The sequence below is a fragment of the Xiphophorus maculatus genome, chromosome 14 (assembly GCF_002775205.1).
Source record: "Xiphophorus maculatus strain JP 163 A chromosome 14, X_maculatus-5.0-male, whole genome shotgun sequence".
In the NCBI taxonomy this organism is placed as follows: Eukaryota; Metazoa; Chordata; class Actinopteri; order Cyprinodontiformes; family Poeciliidae; genus Xiphophorus; species Xiphophorus maculatus.
The window spans coordinates 27,677,663-27,692,621 of NC_036456.1; the positions used below are offsets into that span (position 1 = coordinate 27,677,663).

Sequence of the window (14,959 nt, forward strand, 5' to 3'; positions counted from 1 at the left end):
TTATTTCACACAATAAAATGGAAATTAATTATTTAAAAATCATACATTGCATTTTTCTGGATTTTTTGTTTTAGATTCCATCACTCACAGTTGAAGAGTATCTATGATAAAAATTACAGTCTTCTACATGCTTTGCAAGTGGGAAAACCTGAAAAATCAACAGTGTATCAAATACTTGTTCTCCCCACTGTAAGTGCTAAGATCCATATCTTCCTCTGAGTCATTTCTTTCCATCCTATGTCACCAGATTAAATAGTTTACATTCAAATTAATTTCCTCTACTGCCGGTCTGTTTATTTGAAGCTTCAGGGTGTTATAGTTAAAATGGGGTGTTTTGTTTATTGTTTTGGCCTAGGAGACCCTAAAGCTTAAAGCTTCCCTGTGTTTTCTGCCTTTTGTGATTGACGTTTTACCTGAACTGTAAAATAAACAAAATGAACTCTTTCTACTGACATCAACTGTTAACGGATTTTGTGTTACACCCAGTGCCAGAATTTACCCTTAATTGTCTTGGGGAGGGATTGTAACTCAAGCAAGTCATGTAAAAACTTTGAATTGAGTTGAACTGAATTTTTCTGTTACATTTGATGATAAATGCTGAGGATGAAAACCTAAATACATTTGAATGAAGTCTGAGATAAACTCAAGATAAAACCCAGAACTAGATGTTTATAAACCCTAAATCCTTATGAATGTGGCAAACTGACGCAAAGGGAAAAAATAAATGACATTTTTATGCAAACAAAACACTATATCTGGAAATGACACTGAATATGTCAATAAAACAAACTAAATATGTATAAGAACATTTATTTCATTTATTTATTACAAAACAGATCCATTTAATATACAGAAATACATAATCAGTTCAACCACATCAAATCGACAGATTTAAAATTAAATATATTCTAATTTGACCCAATCAGCTGCATTCAGATTGGTATTTCATTTGGTGAAACTTTTTCTATCTAAGGAAACTCAGTAAATGCATCCAGTGATTGACTTTGCAGCAATCACCCACTGAATGATGTAAAGACAATGGAGAATTGATTTCATTGAGTCGTTAACAATGAACAATAAATTTGTACTGAAACTCTCCAATTATCCATCTAATGTAGTAGCAAAGATACATTCTTTCAACAAGAGTGTAAATATTTTCAGACAACATATGTTGCAAACAAAAGTTAATAAAATAATAGAATTACGAAATGCTAAAATTATAAATGATCAATGAAGAAAATAAGGAGCTACAGTAAATTAGGCTGAAGCTGTTTATTTTGGCTTTCATGAAAGGGGTGAACCAACGTGTAAATTGGCCTTTCAAAAAAAGGACAAAAAAACTCTACATGCAAGAACCAGTTTTGTTCTTACAACTAAACATGAATTATGGTTTCACTTGATGTTGAATGATTTCTTGAGGCTTTCCTCTGCCTGTTCTTTTGTGATTCTCTTCCAAGCATCAGGAATGTCAGCAGGCAGTGCGTCATATGCTTCAGCAAATTTCTTGTTATATGTTTTCATCACATATTTCCAATAATCTGATGCCTCAAGGCTCACATCTGGAGGAATATTCCAGTCTGGGAAAATCTCCCTATATTTTTTGTAAGGATGATATTCATTCTTTGTGGCACTGCAGCTGAAACGATTGCCTCTTGTAACAAGAGAAGAGCAGATGTCAGTCATGAGTTTCCTAGAGTCTTCATACCTGTACCAACCTAAACCCTCTGGTCGATGCACAGAAGCAAAGTGTTGAGTGTGGGCTTCTCCACCTGCATCACAGGATATTTTGCAGAATGGACACTGTTTGCCACAACCAATCACTCTGGTGAAAAGCTCATTCTCTGGTTTCAAATGGAGAAGTGAGAGTTTTGTTTCAAACATTGCTAATTTAAATTTTCTCTAAGAGCTTCTGTCATTTCCTCCACACACTTGCTGAGCCAGTGAATAAACTGTTCCTGGTCAGCATTGTTCAGAACCATGAAGGCATCAAGAGCATCCTGGGAAATTACCAGTTTATCACAAAGTTCTGTGCAGATCTTGACAACAAATGTCTTCAGGCTGTCAGACTTTTCTGCTGTTGCCTTTTTAATAGCAGCATTTATGTGGTTGATGCAGGACTTAAGATGCTTGTCCTCTAACTCACATAGAGTAGACCCAGACGAGAATGTCTCCTCTATTCTACCAGATATCCATGATTTTACATGATCTTCATATGAGCGAATGTAACTCTTAAAGCTTTTGGAGTGACTTTTTGAAATCACATCCAGTAAAATTGAATACTGGAAGGACATTCGTGTGCTGAACTCCTCTTTTGTCTTCATTTTATCAACAATATCAGGACCAAGAGAACGGTAGACGAAGTTTTCAACAGCAGGTTTCAAACTTTGGTTTGTGAACTCTTCAGCTTTTTTCTAGCATTGATATCGTTTGTGGAAGACATCTTTGAAATCTGTGCAAAACCTTTCCTTGTTTTTCTGCAGACATCTGTAAGGATCATTTTCTTGTATAAATTCTTCATGCATTTTCTGAAACTTTCTGGCTGCAGATCCACAGATATGTTGTTTCAGAGACACCTCAAACTCCATGTCTATGTCAACATCAGCTTTGTTCAGCTTCTCATCAATGAAGTGAAGAATCTCCTGGATGTAAGTATCATGATAATTAGTTTTTCTCTTGACTTTATCACTAATATGATCATTGCAAGCAGATGTGATCCTGTCAGCAATTTTTTGTCTTGCCCTTATTAGATCCGTCCATGTAAAAATTTGTCTCAAAGCAGTTCTGAGGTTTTCACCCACTCCTTTAGGTTTGTATGTAAAAGGCTCCAGTCCACAGTCTTTGAGACTTTTTTTACTCAGCAGTTCACATGCATGGCTTCCCTTAGGAGAAAGATTTGTTTGTAACTGATGGGACACACTGGTGAAGATATTTGAAGTCTGCTGTTCGGAGAAGGCCAAGGTTCTCAGTGTTTCAGTCCACATCTTATCAAAATTTTCATCAAGTTCTCTGTCAGTCATTTTAACTTTTTTCTCTCGACATTTAACAATCAAAGCACAAACTGCTTTCTCAATTTTTTCTGTATAAGTGGCCCTGATTTTGTCGAGTTCTTTCAATCCCTTCTTAATATCAGCTGTTGTTGTGATCTGGTTGAACACTGATCTTTCAGTTTGTCGTCGAAGACTCTTTATGCTGTTGGAGAAATCCTCTCTGTATCCTTCATCCAGATAAACATGACCTTCTGGCTGCTCAAAGTATTTCTTCAGATTGTCAAGAATCTTTGTCTCCAACTTGTCCAGCTCTGTGATTGCTTCACTTTTCAACTCGATCATGAATTCATTCATGTCAGATATTTCAGATGTTGCAGCAAACGAACCAAAATTGGAAATTCTTGTCTCTGCATTGGTAACCCAGCTGTACATTTCCTTTTTGAACTCCCACTCCCATTTGTTATATTCTGTGCAGAGCCTCATGTAAGCATCAGCCACCAGGCTGTTTCTGAAGCTGAAGATGAAGTTTTCATGTTTTACTGCTTTCCACAGGCTGGTTATCCACTCTCTGAACTCCAAGATGTTATTAGAAGTTGACTCACACTTTCCCAGCTGTTGGATGATGTTTTTCTTGAGTTCATAGACAGTCTCACTGTATCCTGCATTGACTGGAGCCATTGGTGGGTTTCCATTCCAGAGTCCAGGAATATAGCAGTTTCCAGTGTCTGGATTATACTCCATCACATCAGTGAAGTTCTTGTTTTCCTCTTTCTTCTCCATTTTAGCTGCTGCCTGGGTCATCTCATTCAGCTGTTCTAACAGCAGCTTCCTGTCTCTCAGGTTCTTCTCATGAGCTGAAACATCAGAAATGTTCTGGTGAACAAACTGACATTGAGGCTTTTTGCCGACTTCCTTCATCCTGAGGAAAGCATGCACCACTATCTGCAGGATGTCTTTCATGTCTGTTGAATTCTCCATTGCAATATTGATAATGGTGATGTCACTCAGACCAACAACAAGTGTTGCCAGCTCATTGTCATGCTCATGGCTGTTGTCCAGCTGTGCTAGCTCTGGTGACTTTAAGCCTTCAGTGTCGATGATCATCATGAAGTCACAGTTGAGAACTTTCTTGAAGTCTTCATTGACTTTGATGAGCAGCATGAAGGCACCTCTAGTGCATCGACCACTGCTGACTGCAAACTGAACTCCAAACATGGTGTTAAGGAGAGTGGACTTCCCTGTTCTCTGAACTCCAAGAACTGTGACGACCAGGATCTTGTTCTTTGGAGACACCAAGTCATTGAGCTGAGAGAGAACATCACTCACCCATCTGAGAGGAATGTTGGAAGCATCTCCATCTACAAGCTCAAGAGGAAATCCATCCAGCAACAACTGAGCACAGAGTTTGGGCAGATGTTGCAGCTGTTGACGTGATGGATCTGTTTCTGGAAGGTAAAGAGAAGCTTCGTAGATCTGACCCATTTCACGGAAGAAGTGCTCAACTCCCAGTGAGCTGCTGGAAAGTTGTTGGTCAATTTCTTTGATCTCCTGTTTGTTTTCAGAATCTTTGCATTTTTCCTTGTAAAGCTCCCTAAGGCCAGAAAATTTGATTCGAGACAAGTTGTCGAGGTTCATTCTCATCCATTTAAGAAAATAACACCTTTCTCTATGTGGGCTGGATATTGCACTAATAAAGCATGTCATTGCTCTGGACATCCCATAAGCATTTTGCTTTTTCCTCAGTTTTTGTCTCTCGCTCTGAAGTTTACATTTGTAATGTTCTATGTTTTCAGAACCAACTTTTCGAAGACGAAATTCTTCTTTTTCTAAACAAGTCAGTTCCTTCCATATTTTATCTTGTAAAGGAAGTTGATCTTTGTATTTCATGATGTCTTTAATCTCTGCAGTGATTTCATCAGCTTTCATCTTTCCATCTTGGCACTCTGAAGAATCTTCATCAACTATGATTCCCAGTTCATGTGCAACATCAGCCATCTGCTCTACAGACATTTTCCTCTGTGGGTTATTAATTACATCACTGACTCTTTTCCTCAGTAGTTTAACAAAATCTGCATCATTTGTTTGTTTTGTCTTTATTAGAATATTATTTTTAGTCAAGGCCAGACTGGTTGCCAGTTTTTTAACTAAATCAAATCTGAAGTTTTTGTTCTGTTGGTTTCCCACTAAGAAGATTTGAGCTTTGTGGTTTTTGTACATCAGCTGTTCACATTCAGAGTCCAGCTGATCGATGAAAACAAAAACTGCAGCAGATGTCTGACACAAAAAGAAGAATTGAGTTTCAAATGAAGCAATGTCTCCACGAAGGTTAGCTATAGCAACTGGTTCACTGAAGATGTCCATGTTTTTGTTTCCACAGGGAAGGTACCAGGTCATTTCAGTCAGTCCATTGGATATTCTTCTCTGAATGTCTCCAGACTCCATGTTGTGGTGAACAAAGGTGTCATGGTATTGCTGAGAGTTACTCAAAAGTTTATTGAGGATCTCTGATTTGGACAGAGAGCACTCACTCAGTCTCACAAATGAGATCATTGGAAGTTCAGAAAGAACTATTCTGTCTTCTATGAAGCCTTTTGATTCTGAAAGATTTGAAGGTCTGTACTTCTTAACAATGTCTCTCATGGCCCACAGCATGAGGGTGCACTGCTGTGTATCACAGTTAGGAAGCAGCAGAGGAACAGAGAACTGACACATGGACATTTTTAGAGCCAATTCTTGATGAACAAACCCATCAGAACACAAAAAGAGAGCAGTGATTAAATCAAGAGGATTTATGGAGTCATCCTTATTTGGACAAGCAAGAAGATCATCAAAATCAAAATAATCACTTAATGTATCATCACTGTTAGACTCAGAAGCTGATGTGCATTTTATCTCTCTAACTGTTACATTCACCATCATCAGTTTCTTAAGAAAATACCATGGAACATCTGATTTACGCTTTGGAGGCTCATCATTGATGGTCTTCTCATTGATCTCCAGTATCTTGCTGAGTGACAGTTTCTCCTTGTAGAACTGATCCAATCCCAGATCCTCCAAAACCGTCTCCAGGTTGGTTCCTGTGGAATAAAAACAGGTTGTGACTTTTTTTGTAAGCTAAAACTAAAAATAGTGTTTCTAAATCACGATGAAAAAAAAATATGTAAAAATGCTTTCTTTTGTAGTTTTACAAAAAATACATATTAGATAATATAAAGCAAAAATATAAAATGAATGTATTAATGTAGATTCAAAAGCAATTAATATTTTAGACCTGTAGTAATATTTGATAGTCTAGTATTTTAAGTTGTCATTTGCTCATCAGATTATCATTGTTCTTTATTATTGTAATTTTAAGTATGGAAATCTTCACACTTCCTACTTTTGCCTTTTAACACATTTGCTGGTCTTTTGGGTTTGCTTGAAATTGGATTTGTCCACAAGCTCCCTATTTTCAGACAATGTAAAGTCATTTTGTCAATGGTCTCATGGTCAGTTATTCAAACCAGTTTTAAAATCTCCTCTTGTTTTTTTTAGAGAATTATTTAGACACTAGTTTCCTTTATTATATTGTAGTCTTACAGTAAAAGGGCATGGAGAAGGGGGACAGACATGCAGCGAGGACTAGAGTCAAACTCAGGACAACCATGTCGAGGTCTTTGGCTTTTCCTCTAACCACTGCACCACATGATGCCCCTTCATGGTTTATTTGATGTAAATTTTACATTAATTCCACCAGTTTGCTCCAAAAGCAGAAGGTCTGTCATTTATTTTGATTTGATCAGGTATCATAATCATAATCATTTTTTAAAAGTCAATTGGCCCAGGTAAGCAAGCTATAGTTTAAAATGATCAGAAAATTATATATAATTCAATTAACTGTAAATTTAAATGAGTATTTATGGGGTTATTAATATTAATACATATTGCTGAACTATGAAGAGAAAAGCTTATGGGAATTAAATTATTTGCTTTCAAGTATAAAATCGTGGTAGTAGGGCCAATATGAGTAAAAAAGCTCTTCATGGGTTTAATCTATTGTTATCAAATTGAATCCTGTCAAAGAGTCATTTTAGGGTTTTCAAATGAAATTATAAATTTAATTTGCCAGCCTTTAGTACCTTAATTTGTCTTCAGTAAGTCTATCCATCTTACTTTTTGGTTCTTTTGGGGTGTAATGAGTTAGAACAGTTAAAGATACGACAGTAATCAGACCTTACCTGTTGTGATGTGTCCAGACTTCAACAGTAGCTCCCTGACCTGTCTCCGTCCCTCATCTTTATTGTTGAAAAGATGAATTCTTGATGAAAAACTTTTGACTACCTCTGGAAGTAAACTTGATTTATAGTCTGAAATGTAGTTTGATAATGACGTAATTGTATCTCCTGCTGTAAAGAGCAGGAAACAGTTTTTCATCCTCTGAGGCCCAAGAACTCTGGTTGTTGCCTCTACAGTCTCCTGGTCTTCATCGGTGAACCGATCAATTTTAAAAACCAGTAGGAAAAGAGTAGGGATGGACTCCTGGAGGAAATACTGACAGAAGTTTTTAATCTGTTCCTCTGATCCTGATATGTCTGGGGTGTCAATGACTGTAACAGATTTCCCAAACACCGTTCCTGTTTCCATTGAGACGTGTTTGGTGACTCTTCCAAATGATGTTCTGGATTCAAATGCTTCTCGTCCTAAAATGGTGTTTGCTGAAGCACTTTTGCCGACTCCAACTTTTCCCAGAAGGACAATGGAGAGACGATCATCCATGATGGAACATTAGAAACCTGTGAAATGCAACAGAAAGAATTACAACATTTTCAGAACTGAGATTAAAGATACACAGTTCATGCATAATAGTAACTGCATAAAACATCAAAATGAGAGGTCATCATTCATGGTATTATTCATTATGTTCTATGTGATTTATTTATTTGAGCTGCAGCAGCAGTGGCAACTCAGCAGATGGTGCCCTACGCCAGAGGTTCCCAGTGGTCACTCAACATATATTTAAAATCTTTTTCATTTTCTGGTTTTAATTTAATATTTTGCTGCTAATGATGCTGGTGCAATGCACAAGCCAAGGGGAATGACAAAGAAATAGGAGTGTCTCCAACTTTTCAATTTCTTATTATAACAACAGTTAGATGGTTAAAACCTGGGCGTAACTGGTTGTTTCAACAAGATGAAGATCCCCAAGCACCACTTAAAAAATTATTTTAGGGTGGATAAAGTCACTTAACATTGAGCTTATTTATTTTGGTATTTTGATGACTTGATTTACATACAGGTGATTTTGCACATACTTCACAATCCAACATTGCCACCCTGCCTCTTGCCTTTCCCTTGTCCCCCGATGTAAAGGTTTCAAGAACTGCCACTAAGACAGAGGTTGAGAAAACGATGCTAGTTAGAGTTGCACATTGTTGGTATTATTCATTATGTTCTATGAGATTTATTTATTTGAGCTGCAGTAGCAGTGGCAACTCAGCAGATGGTGCCCTACGCCAGGGGTTCCCAAACTTTTCAACCTGTAACCCCACAAAATAACAGTGATAGAGACTGGCAACCCCCGACTGGCAACCTGGTGACCATCTAAAAATACATATAATTCTCCAATTTATTTAAAGATATATAGCCAAATTATTATACATATTTTAAAATAAATTTCTTTTATAAAAACGATTAAAGGGCATATTAATGTACATTATGCAGTGAGACATTTATTTCATGATATATTTATTTGAATTTTGTTCAATTTGACTCTACATTCACCTTAGAGGCAGCAGCACCAGATTCATTTTTGAGGTGGAAGGTCTTGGGGTGTTTTGTCACTTCTGTTACGCACTTTGAATGTCAGGCGCGCACTTGTTCAATTGAGGTGATGGCACCTGTCAATCAATTCAGTGGGTTTTTGTCGCAATCTGTCCTGAAGTAAACATCCCTTACCTGGAGGACAACATTTTTGGGTCTACCATGGGGTGCGGTCTGGCTAGATTTGATGATTGTTTGCTATTAAATGCGCTGCGGTCATAGAAATTTGGTGGAAAATAATCAGAAAAAATTTTTTAAAAGTTGTCAGTGGGGAACTGACAGCTTTACACAGAGCATTTAGATGGCGGAATGAACTTTATTCCATTTTCAAAGCTGGAGTCTGGAAAAACGTAAAAGACGGATAAATGCCTGCAGCTGACCTAAGAACAGCTGAATACAGAGATTGATGGTATTAATACACTGTGTTTGTATGAAGGTTTTGTCATCATTACATCATTGGTGTGAACGCACCAGTAGCGGGTTAAACAGTTCAGTTGTCCAACCGGGTGACCCGTGAGCTCTTCAGTTCGCCAAACCACACACACACACAAAAAGCTCATAAAGCGGCGACCCACCAGAACAGCACACACGATAAAAAGCTCTGGCAGGATCCAAATGACCGCTCTTAGATCTACGGGAGGATTCAAACTCCATTCATTCATTTTTAGCTTACAGAAAAAGCACCAAGCCGCCAAATTTACAAAGGTAAACTGACCAATAACATTTAGGATTTGGCGCGCGGACATCGACAGACTCACACAGACTCGCTACGTACAAGATGTTTTGACATAATAGATCTTTTTTTCTCCTTATTGTTGTTAATAGTAAAGAGGGTTAAATAATAATAATAATAAAAAAATATTCAAAAATTATTCTTTTCTGTTTTACTTAAAGGAAAATCTCAAGGTACACACAGTGCGTACAGCTGCAGGGCCCTGTGTAGCTACTTATTACAAGTCCAAAATATGCACGATGCAACTATGCCGAGTACAGATAGATCTGACAAAAATCACGACTGGTCAAATATGTGGAAGATTAAAAAAAAAAAAAAGATGTCAAATATCCTCCAGAAATGCCAATTTAGAGCAGCAGGACAATCTAACGGTTCCAGCTCATCATCTTGTTGCGGCGCAGCAGCGCCATCTGGATGCTCTGGGTCTAAAACCAAAAGGCAGCGCAGATTATTTGCTGCATGTTAAACAAATTGTGCGGGAAAGAGATTTCTGAGTGGGACAAACAACCAGCCAGACTGCTGACTCTTTTTGCATTAAAAACAAAATGAAAAACACCATAAATAAACTTTAATGTGCTTGTTATTCAGTGGACAAAAATTAATTTCAACAGAGACCTGAAAACCATCAGTAGCCATCGATATTTATGGCTACCGATGGCTGATTGGCTTTTGGAAGAGCAAAGAGGAAACAAAACAAAACAAAACAAATTCACACAATTATTTTTTGACCTCAGCAAAAATGATCTGCTCTGGGCAAAGTGTGGTGAGCATTTGGTCCGGACCCGTAAAGGACATGGGGCCGATGTCTTTTTTTTTTTCATCCCAACGCCATTAGAAAGAAAACATTGTCACAGTCCTATAAATGATGACAAATACAGAAATCTCATTTAATGTTTAGCAGAATTGGTTCAGAACTGGACCGGGTCAGAGTCAACGTTTTTTTTCAGATGTCAGACCGGTTCATGATCCCAATCCGACCCGGAGCTGCGTGACTGTTATGATCTGGAGCCTTAGATTTGGTCCAGATCTCAGTGCTGTAGGTTTTATCTGTACCTCTGTCTGCATATAAACACAGAGAGATGTCAGTCACAGATTGTCAGACTGACATGCAGCCTGTATAAATGTCTGGCGGGACCAGCAGGGGGGCAGGGCCGTAAAGTATGGCGGGGGGCCAATGGCCCCTTGGCTCCCCCTGTTCCGGTGCCTATGCTCAGAGGTCACATCACCATGATGCAGAAAATCATTTCAAGACCTTGAGTTTTGCAAACTATACTTTGGGAACCCCTGCCCTACGCAACAGCCTATGAGCCATCAAACTGCAGTTTGACACCCCTGGAGGGCTGGTGTCCTGCAACTTTTTGTTGTTTCCCCAAGTCCAAAACACATGAATGAAAGGACTGAATCCTTTCATTCAGCGCACATGTTTTAGAAAAAAAAAAGATTACATAATTTACACATTAAGCAATACACAGTAAGCCCAACAGAGAATAAACCTTCATAGAGGCAAATAAGGTGGTGGTCAGGATCCTGCTAATGTGTTAACTTATGTGATTCAGGTGAGCTTACATAGAAGCAGCTAAAAGTTGCTGGACTCCAGTTTGACACATTTGGCCTTCGGCGCTACGTTGCTTCTTTTATGCAAATTTAACTTTTAAGTGTGAAAAATGTACCAACTCTTTGACCAATGGAGAAAACTAACAGCCAATGCTCCGATCAAAACGAGAAAAGCTTTCGGTACATTACTTACTGCTCCGCACAGCTCGCCGCACTGAGGCCTCCAGATGAATTCATGCACCCAGACGCTGAACCAACATCCACCATCCTGCGGCCTGTCTGCTCCTCGGTGGCCTATTTATACAAACAAGTACTTAGTGTTAGTATCAGAAAATAGATGTTTATTTTCTCGGGTGATCAAACTCGTTCCTCTGACAGCTGGACTCACCTCTTAGGGGGAAAGTTAACCTTCACTGGAAGAAACGAGACCGAATATTAAGTTCTGCTTCTTTCATTTACTTTCGGTTTTGCGCTGCTGCGTCAAACAGTTGTTTAAGGGTGTAACCGGTTACTGACGAATACAATACTCATCCAGAAGCACGTTTTCAAAGTAAAAGCACAGCAGAGTTCTAATCTGACAATAATTATTGAATATAATCATAAAAAGATTTGATTGGCTAAATATTTATTCTAACCATAGTTGTCTAATTAGATAACTACAGATCATAGCCACGTTTCAGTTTCAATAATAAAAATCGTTTATAAAAAAAACGTAGGGCAAGAAGAAGTTTGTACAGCAGCTGCTATTAATTATGTAACCACATTTAGTAGCCTAAGTTAAGGAAAGAGATTTAGACATGAATCCTGTCATCGTGGAGATGAAATCAGTCTAAACTGAACAAAGGTCTTGTTCACGCGATTCACTTTGTTTTAAATATTAGCAGAAATGTTTTATTTTGAAGGTGTAGCCGGATAAAAACTGTGTTGCTGCCCTAAACGATGATTTGTAAGATTCGGTCACTTCGGTTTGACGTTCTAATTTTTTAATAATTTAATGCGGTAAGTTAAATTATAGGATCATAAGTTGACTCAGATCATCGGGATGGCAGAAAGCGGAGCAGTTGGTGAGTTTATTAAAGGTTTTTTATGAGTTTAGATGTTAAACATTTAGTAAAACATGGCGCATTTAAACTAGGTTTTCTACCGGATTTGTAGCCATAAATATGTTTATTTATAGGACAATTAATCGTAGAATAAACATATGTTTAGGTTTTAGAGCCATTTGTGAATAAATTGTCCTTTTCAACGAAAGATTTGCTTGTCACGCACCTTTTATTCAATGTTCCTTTCACTTTCATTTTTCACTAGTTACAGCTGGCATAAATAAATGTCACTGGGTAACTGTTCGCCTCTAACGTGATGTATAAGATTTATTCTATTGTGCATTAATTACAACATTTGTTCTGGTCTTCCTGTTTCTGTGTAGGAGCAGAGAAAGGACGGGGCAGAAAAAGCAGCATGGACGTTCCTCCAACAGGTCAGATTTCTATCTCAGTACCAGTGTGTGTTTGTCTTCATGTAAATCTGGGATCAAATCATTTCAAACAACTTTCCCATAATTTTAAAACATGTGCCTTTTTAAATTAAAGTCCCATTACAATTATTTTGCTGATATCTTTTAAAATTGACAGCACTAAAATCCTCCTCCTGGCTCTGGTTGTGTCTGACCAAGTGTTGTATTTCTGCACTTAGTACTGGGACCAGGCTTTTAAATCAAATGCACCAACCCCCTTAGCAATCACTGTCTTTGGAAAGTAGACGATGCTGTAATGCAAGTGAAATCTCCGGTGATAAGCGTATAAGCAGTTTTTTTTTTTTTAGGTGTGCTGTGTTGGTTTAATTTAATAAAACACAACTAGAATCTCTATTTGCTTTTAATTGAGACATTTTTTAGAAAGTAGACAGACGTTAAACATAGGGGTGAACATTTTGATGGCTGGCTGTTGAAAGCTTTGAGCTCCGTGGGGGATAGAGGCTCCAGCACAGACAGTTCAGAAACAGTTCAGAATGAGGAAAAGACATTCATACTCAGATTAAGTTCTGTTTTAGACTGTCTACTGCTAGCAAATCTATGTCCATACTGGACGGGACTGGACGCTTGTTGTATAAATTTTCTGTATCTCCTTTTCTGTGTTCCAGTATCTGACTTAAGGCTGGTGCTTGTTGGGAAGACTGGTGTAGGAAAGAGTTCCAGTGGAAACACCATATTAGGAAGAGAAGCTTTCAGAGCAGCGACCAAACACTCCTCAGGTAAAACTCTGAAACACACAGATGGACCAATACTGTCCAAGTGCTTTATTTTTAATAAACAGGAAAAAAATCTACATTACTGTGCAGTTCTTGCAGCACATAAGCAACCTTACATCAGTTTGGATGACTTGTTGCTCTTTGTTTGCCTTGTGGTTAATCTTATATTTGCTTCACAAAATTATTTTTAATAAACAGCTCATTCTTGGTGTATGTGACTCTTCATCCTCCAAGGAGCAGGGACATAGTTTTAGTTTATCTGAATTGTTAAATAATGTTATTGGTTCAAAACCAATCAAAAGTCACAGGGCCATCATAAAGACTGCTTTCATGCTATGTGTGTGTGCCATAACATCTGCTTTGTAAATCTCTCTGTACCTTTACGAACTATATTTGAATTTTTGTTCTTTAGAGACCGCTGAATGCTCCAAACAACGAGAAGAAGTGTTCAACTGGATGGTTTCTGTTGTCGACACTCCCGGCCTCTTTGACACGTCTCAGTCTGACGAAAAAGTGAAGAGAGAAATCTCAAAATGCATCAACATGTCGGCTCCTGGTCCCCACGCCTTTCTGCTGGTGATCAGAATTGGACCATTCTCTAAAGAGGAGAGAGATGCTGTGATGAAGGTGAAGGACATTTTTGGAGAGGAAGCCTGGAAGTACTCCATGATCCTCTTCACACATGGTGATAAGGTGGAAAAGTCAGACTTTGACGAGATGTTAAAGGAGGCTGGACCCGAATTGAAGGAGATCTTAGAGAAGGCTGGAAATAGATACCATGTCTTCAATAACCTCAGAGCTAACAATCGTCTACAAGTTCTTGGTTTGCTAGAGAAGGTTGAGGACATGGTGCAGAAGAAAGAAGGAAAGTTTGAGGACATGGTGCAGAAGAAAGAAGGAAAGTTTTACTCTAGTGACACATATGAAAAGGCAGCAGATATGCTGGGTCAGAAAGAGCTTGAACTCAAACTGTTCTATGAGAAAAAACTGGAGGAGGAAGTGGAAGCTGTGAGGGCAGAGTATGAGCGGCTGCTAAAAGAAGCTAGAGAGGATAAAGAGAAGCTAGAGAAAAGGATGGAAGCTGAGCTGAAGGAGTTGAAGCGTTACTACTCTGCCTTGGAGAACGGAGTCCGTCACGTTGTAGAGCAGCTGGCCAAAGATGATGATGACCAACTTCTGAAGAGGTTTCATGAAGTCTTGAAACTGAACTGAAAAACATATGAATGACTGGTTTGTTGGACACCTTTTAATAGTGAATTATTGGTGATCCAGCTTTGTAAATCAGAGTAATCTTTGCCTGTAAATATTGGTGTAATGTGTATTATGTACATGCAAATGTGTCAGGTCTAAATACCTATTAAAGACAATTTAAACAAACACAGGAAAGACAAGAGAGTTAGATTCTTTGTTCTCGCGAGGAGAGCAGACAGAAATGTGCTTACAGTTACAAATCTCCAACCGCTCTGAAACACATTTGTCCCCTCCTCGCTTTTATTGCTTTTAGGAACCCTCTCACACTGAGCGCTGCAACTCTCAAAGGGCGGGGAAAACAATTCATCACATAGTTGCAGCGCTAATGACATTCACTATCTAGACACATGTTATCTACACTCTAGATCCTTCTGCTCCAGGCACGGCG

At 38.3% G+C, this 14,959-nt stretch overlaps 2 protein-coding genes across 2 annotated transcripts; one reads left to right on the forward strand and one right to left on the reverse strand.

The window, feature by feature from the left end:
* Positions 1–796: 796 nt before the first annotated feature.
* On the reverse strand, positions 797–11,574 carry LOC102223872 (up-regulator of cell proliferation-like). The gene is made up of 4 exons (XM_023346499.1): positions 11,462–11,574; positions 11,267–11,367; positions 7,205–7,759; positions 797–6,064 (listed from the first exon to the last, which is right to left on the reverse strand). Exons 3-4 carry the CDS (start codon positions 7,740–7,742, stop codon positions 2,412–2,414), a joined length of 4,191 nt encoding a protein of 1,396 aa, XP_023202267.1. The 5' UTR covers positions 7,743–7,759; positions 11,267–11,367; positions 11,462–11,574; the 3' UTR covers positions 797–2,411.
* Positions 11,575–11,985: 411 nt separating this feature from the next.
* On the forward strand, positions 11,986–14,729 carry LOC111610821 (GTPase IMAP family member 7-like). The gene is made up of 4 exons (XM_023345781.1): positions 11,986–12,137; positions 12,500–12,550; positions 13,213–13,323; positions 13,733–14,729. The coding sequence occupies exons 1-4, from the start codon at positions 12,116–12,118 to the stop codon at positions 14,530–14,532; spliced, it is 984 nt and encodes a 327-aa protein (XP_023201549.1). The 5' UTR covers positions 11,986–12,115; the 3' UTR covers positions 14,533–14,729.
* The last annotated feature ends 230 nt before the right edge of the window (positions 14,730–14,959 follow it).

Excerpts from the sequence above, each read along its gene's own strand:
- LOC111610821 (XM_023345781.1), top strand. The coding sequence starts at position 12,116 with ATGGCAGAAAGCGGAGCAGTTG. Across the intron at positions 12,138-12,499 it reads GGCAGAAAGCGGAGCAGTTG|GAGCAGAGAAAGGACGGGGC; the intron begins GTGAGTTTATTA and ends GTTTCTGTGTAG. Across the intron at positions 13,324-13,732 it reads AGCGACCAAACACTCCTCAG|AGACCGCTGAATGCTCCAAA; the intron begins GTAAAACTCTGA and ends TTTGTTCTTTAG.
- LOC102223872 (XM_023346499.1), bottom strand. The coding sequence starts at position 7,742 with ATGGATGATCGTCTCTCCATTGTCCTTCTGGGAAAAGTTGGAGTCGGC. Across the intron at positions 6,065-7,204 it reads GTCTGGACACATCACAACAG|GAACCAACCTGGAGACGGTT; the intron begins GTAAGGTCTGAT and ends TTTATTCCACAG.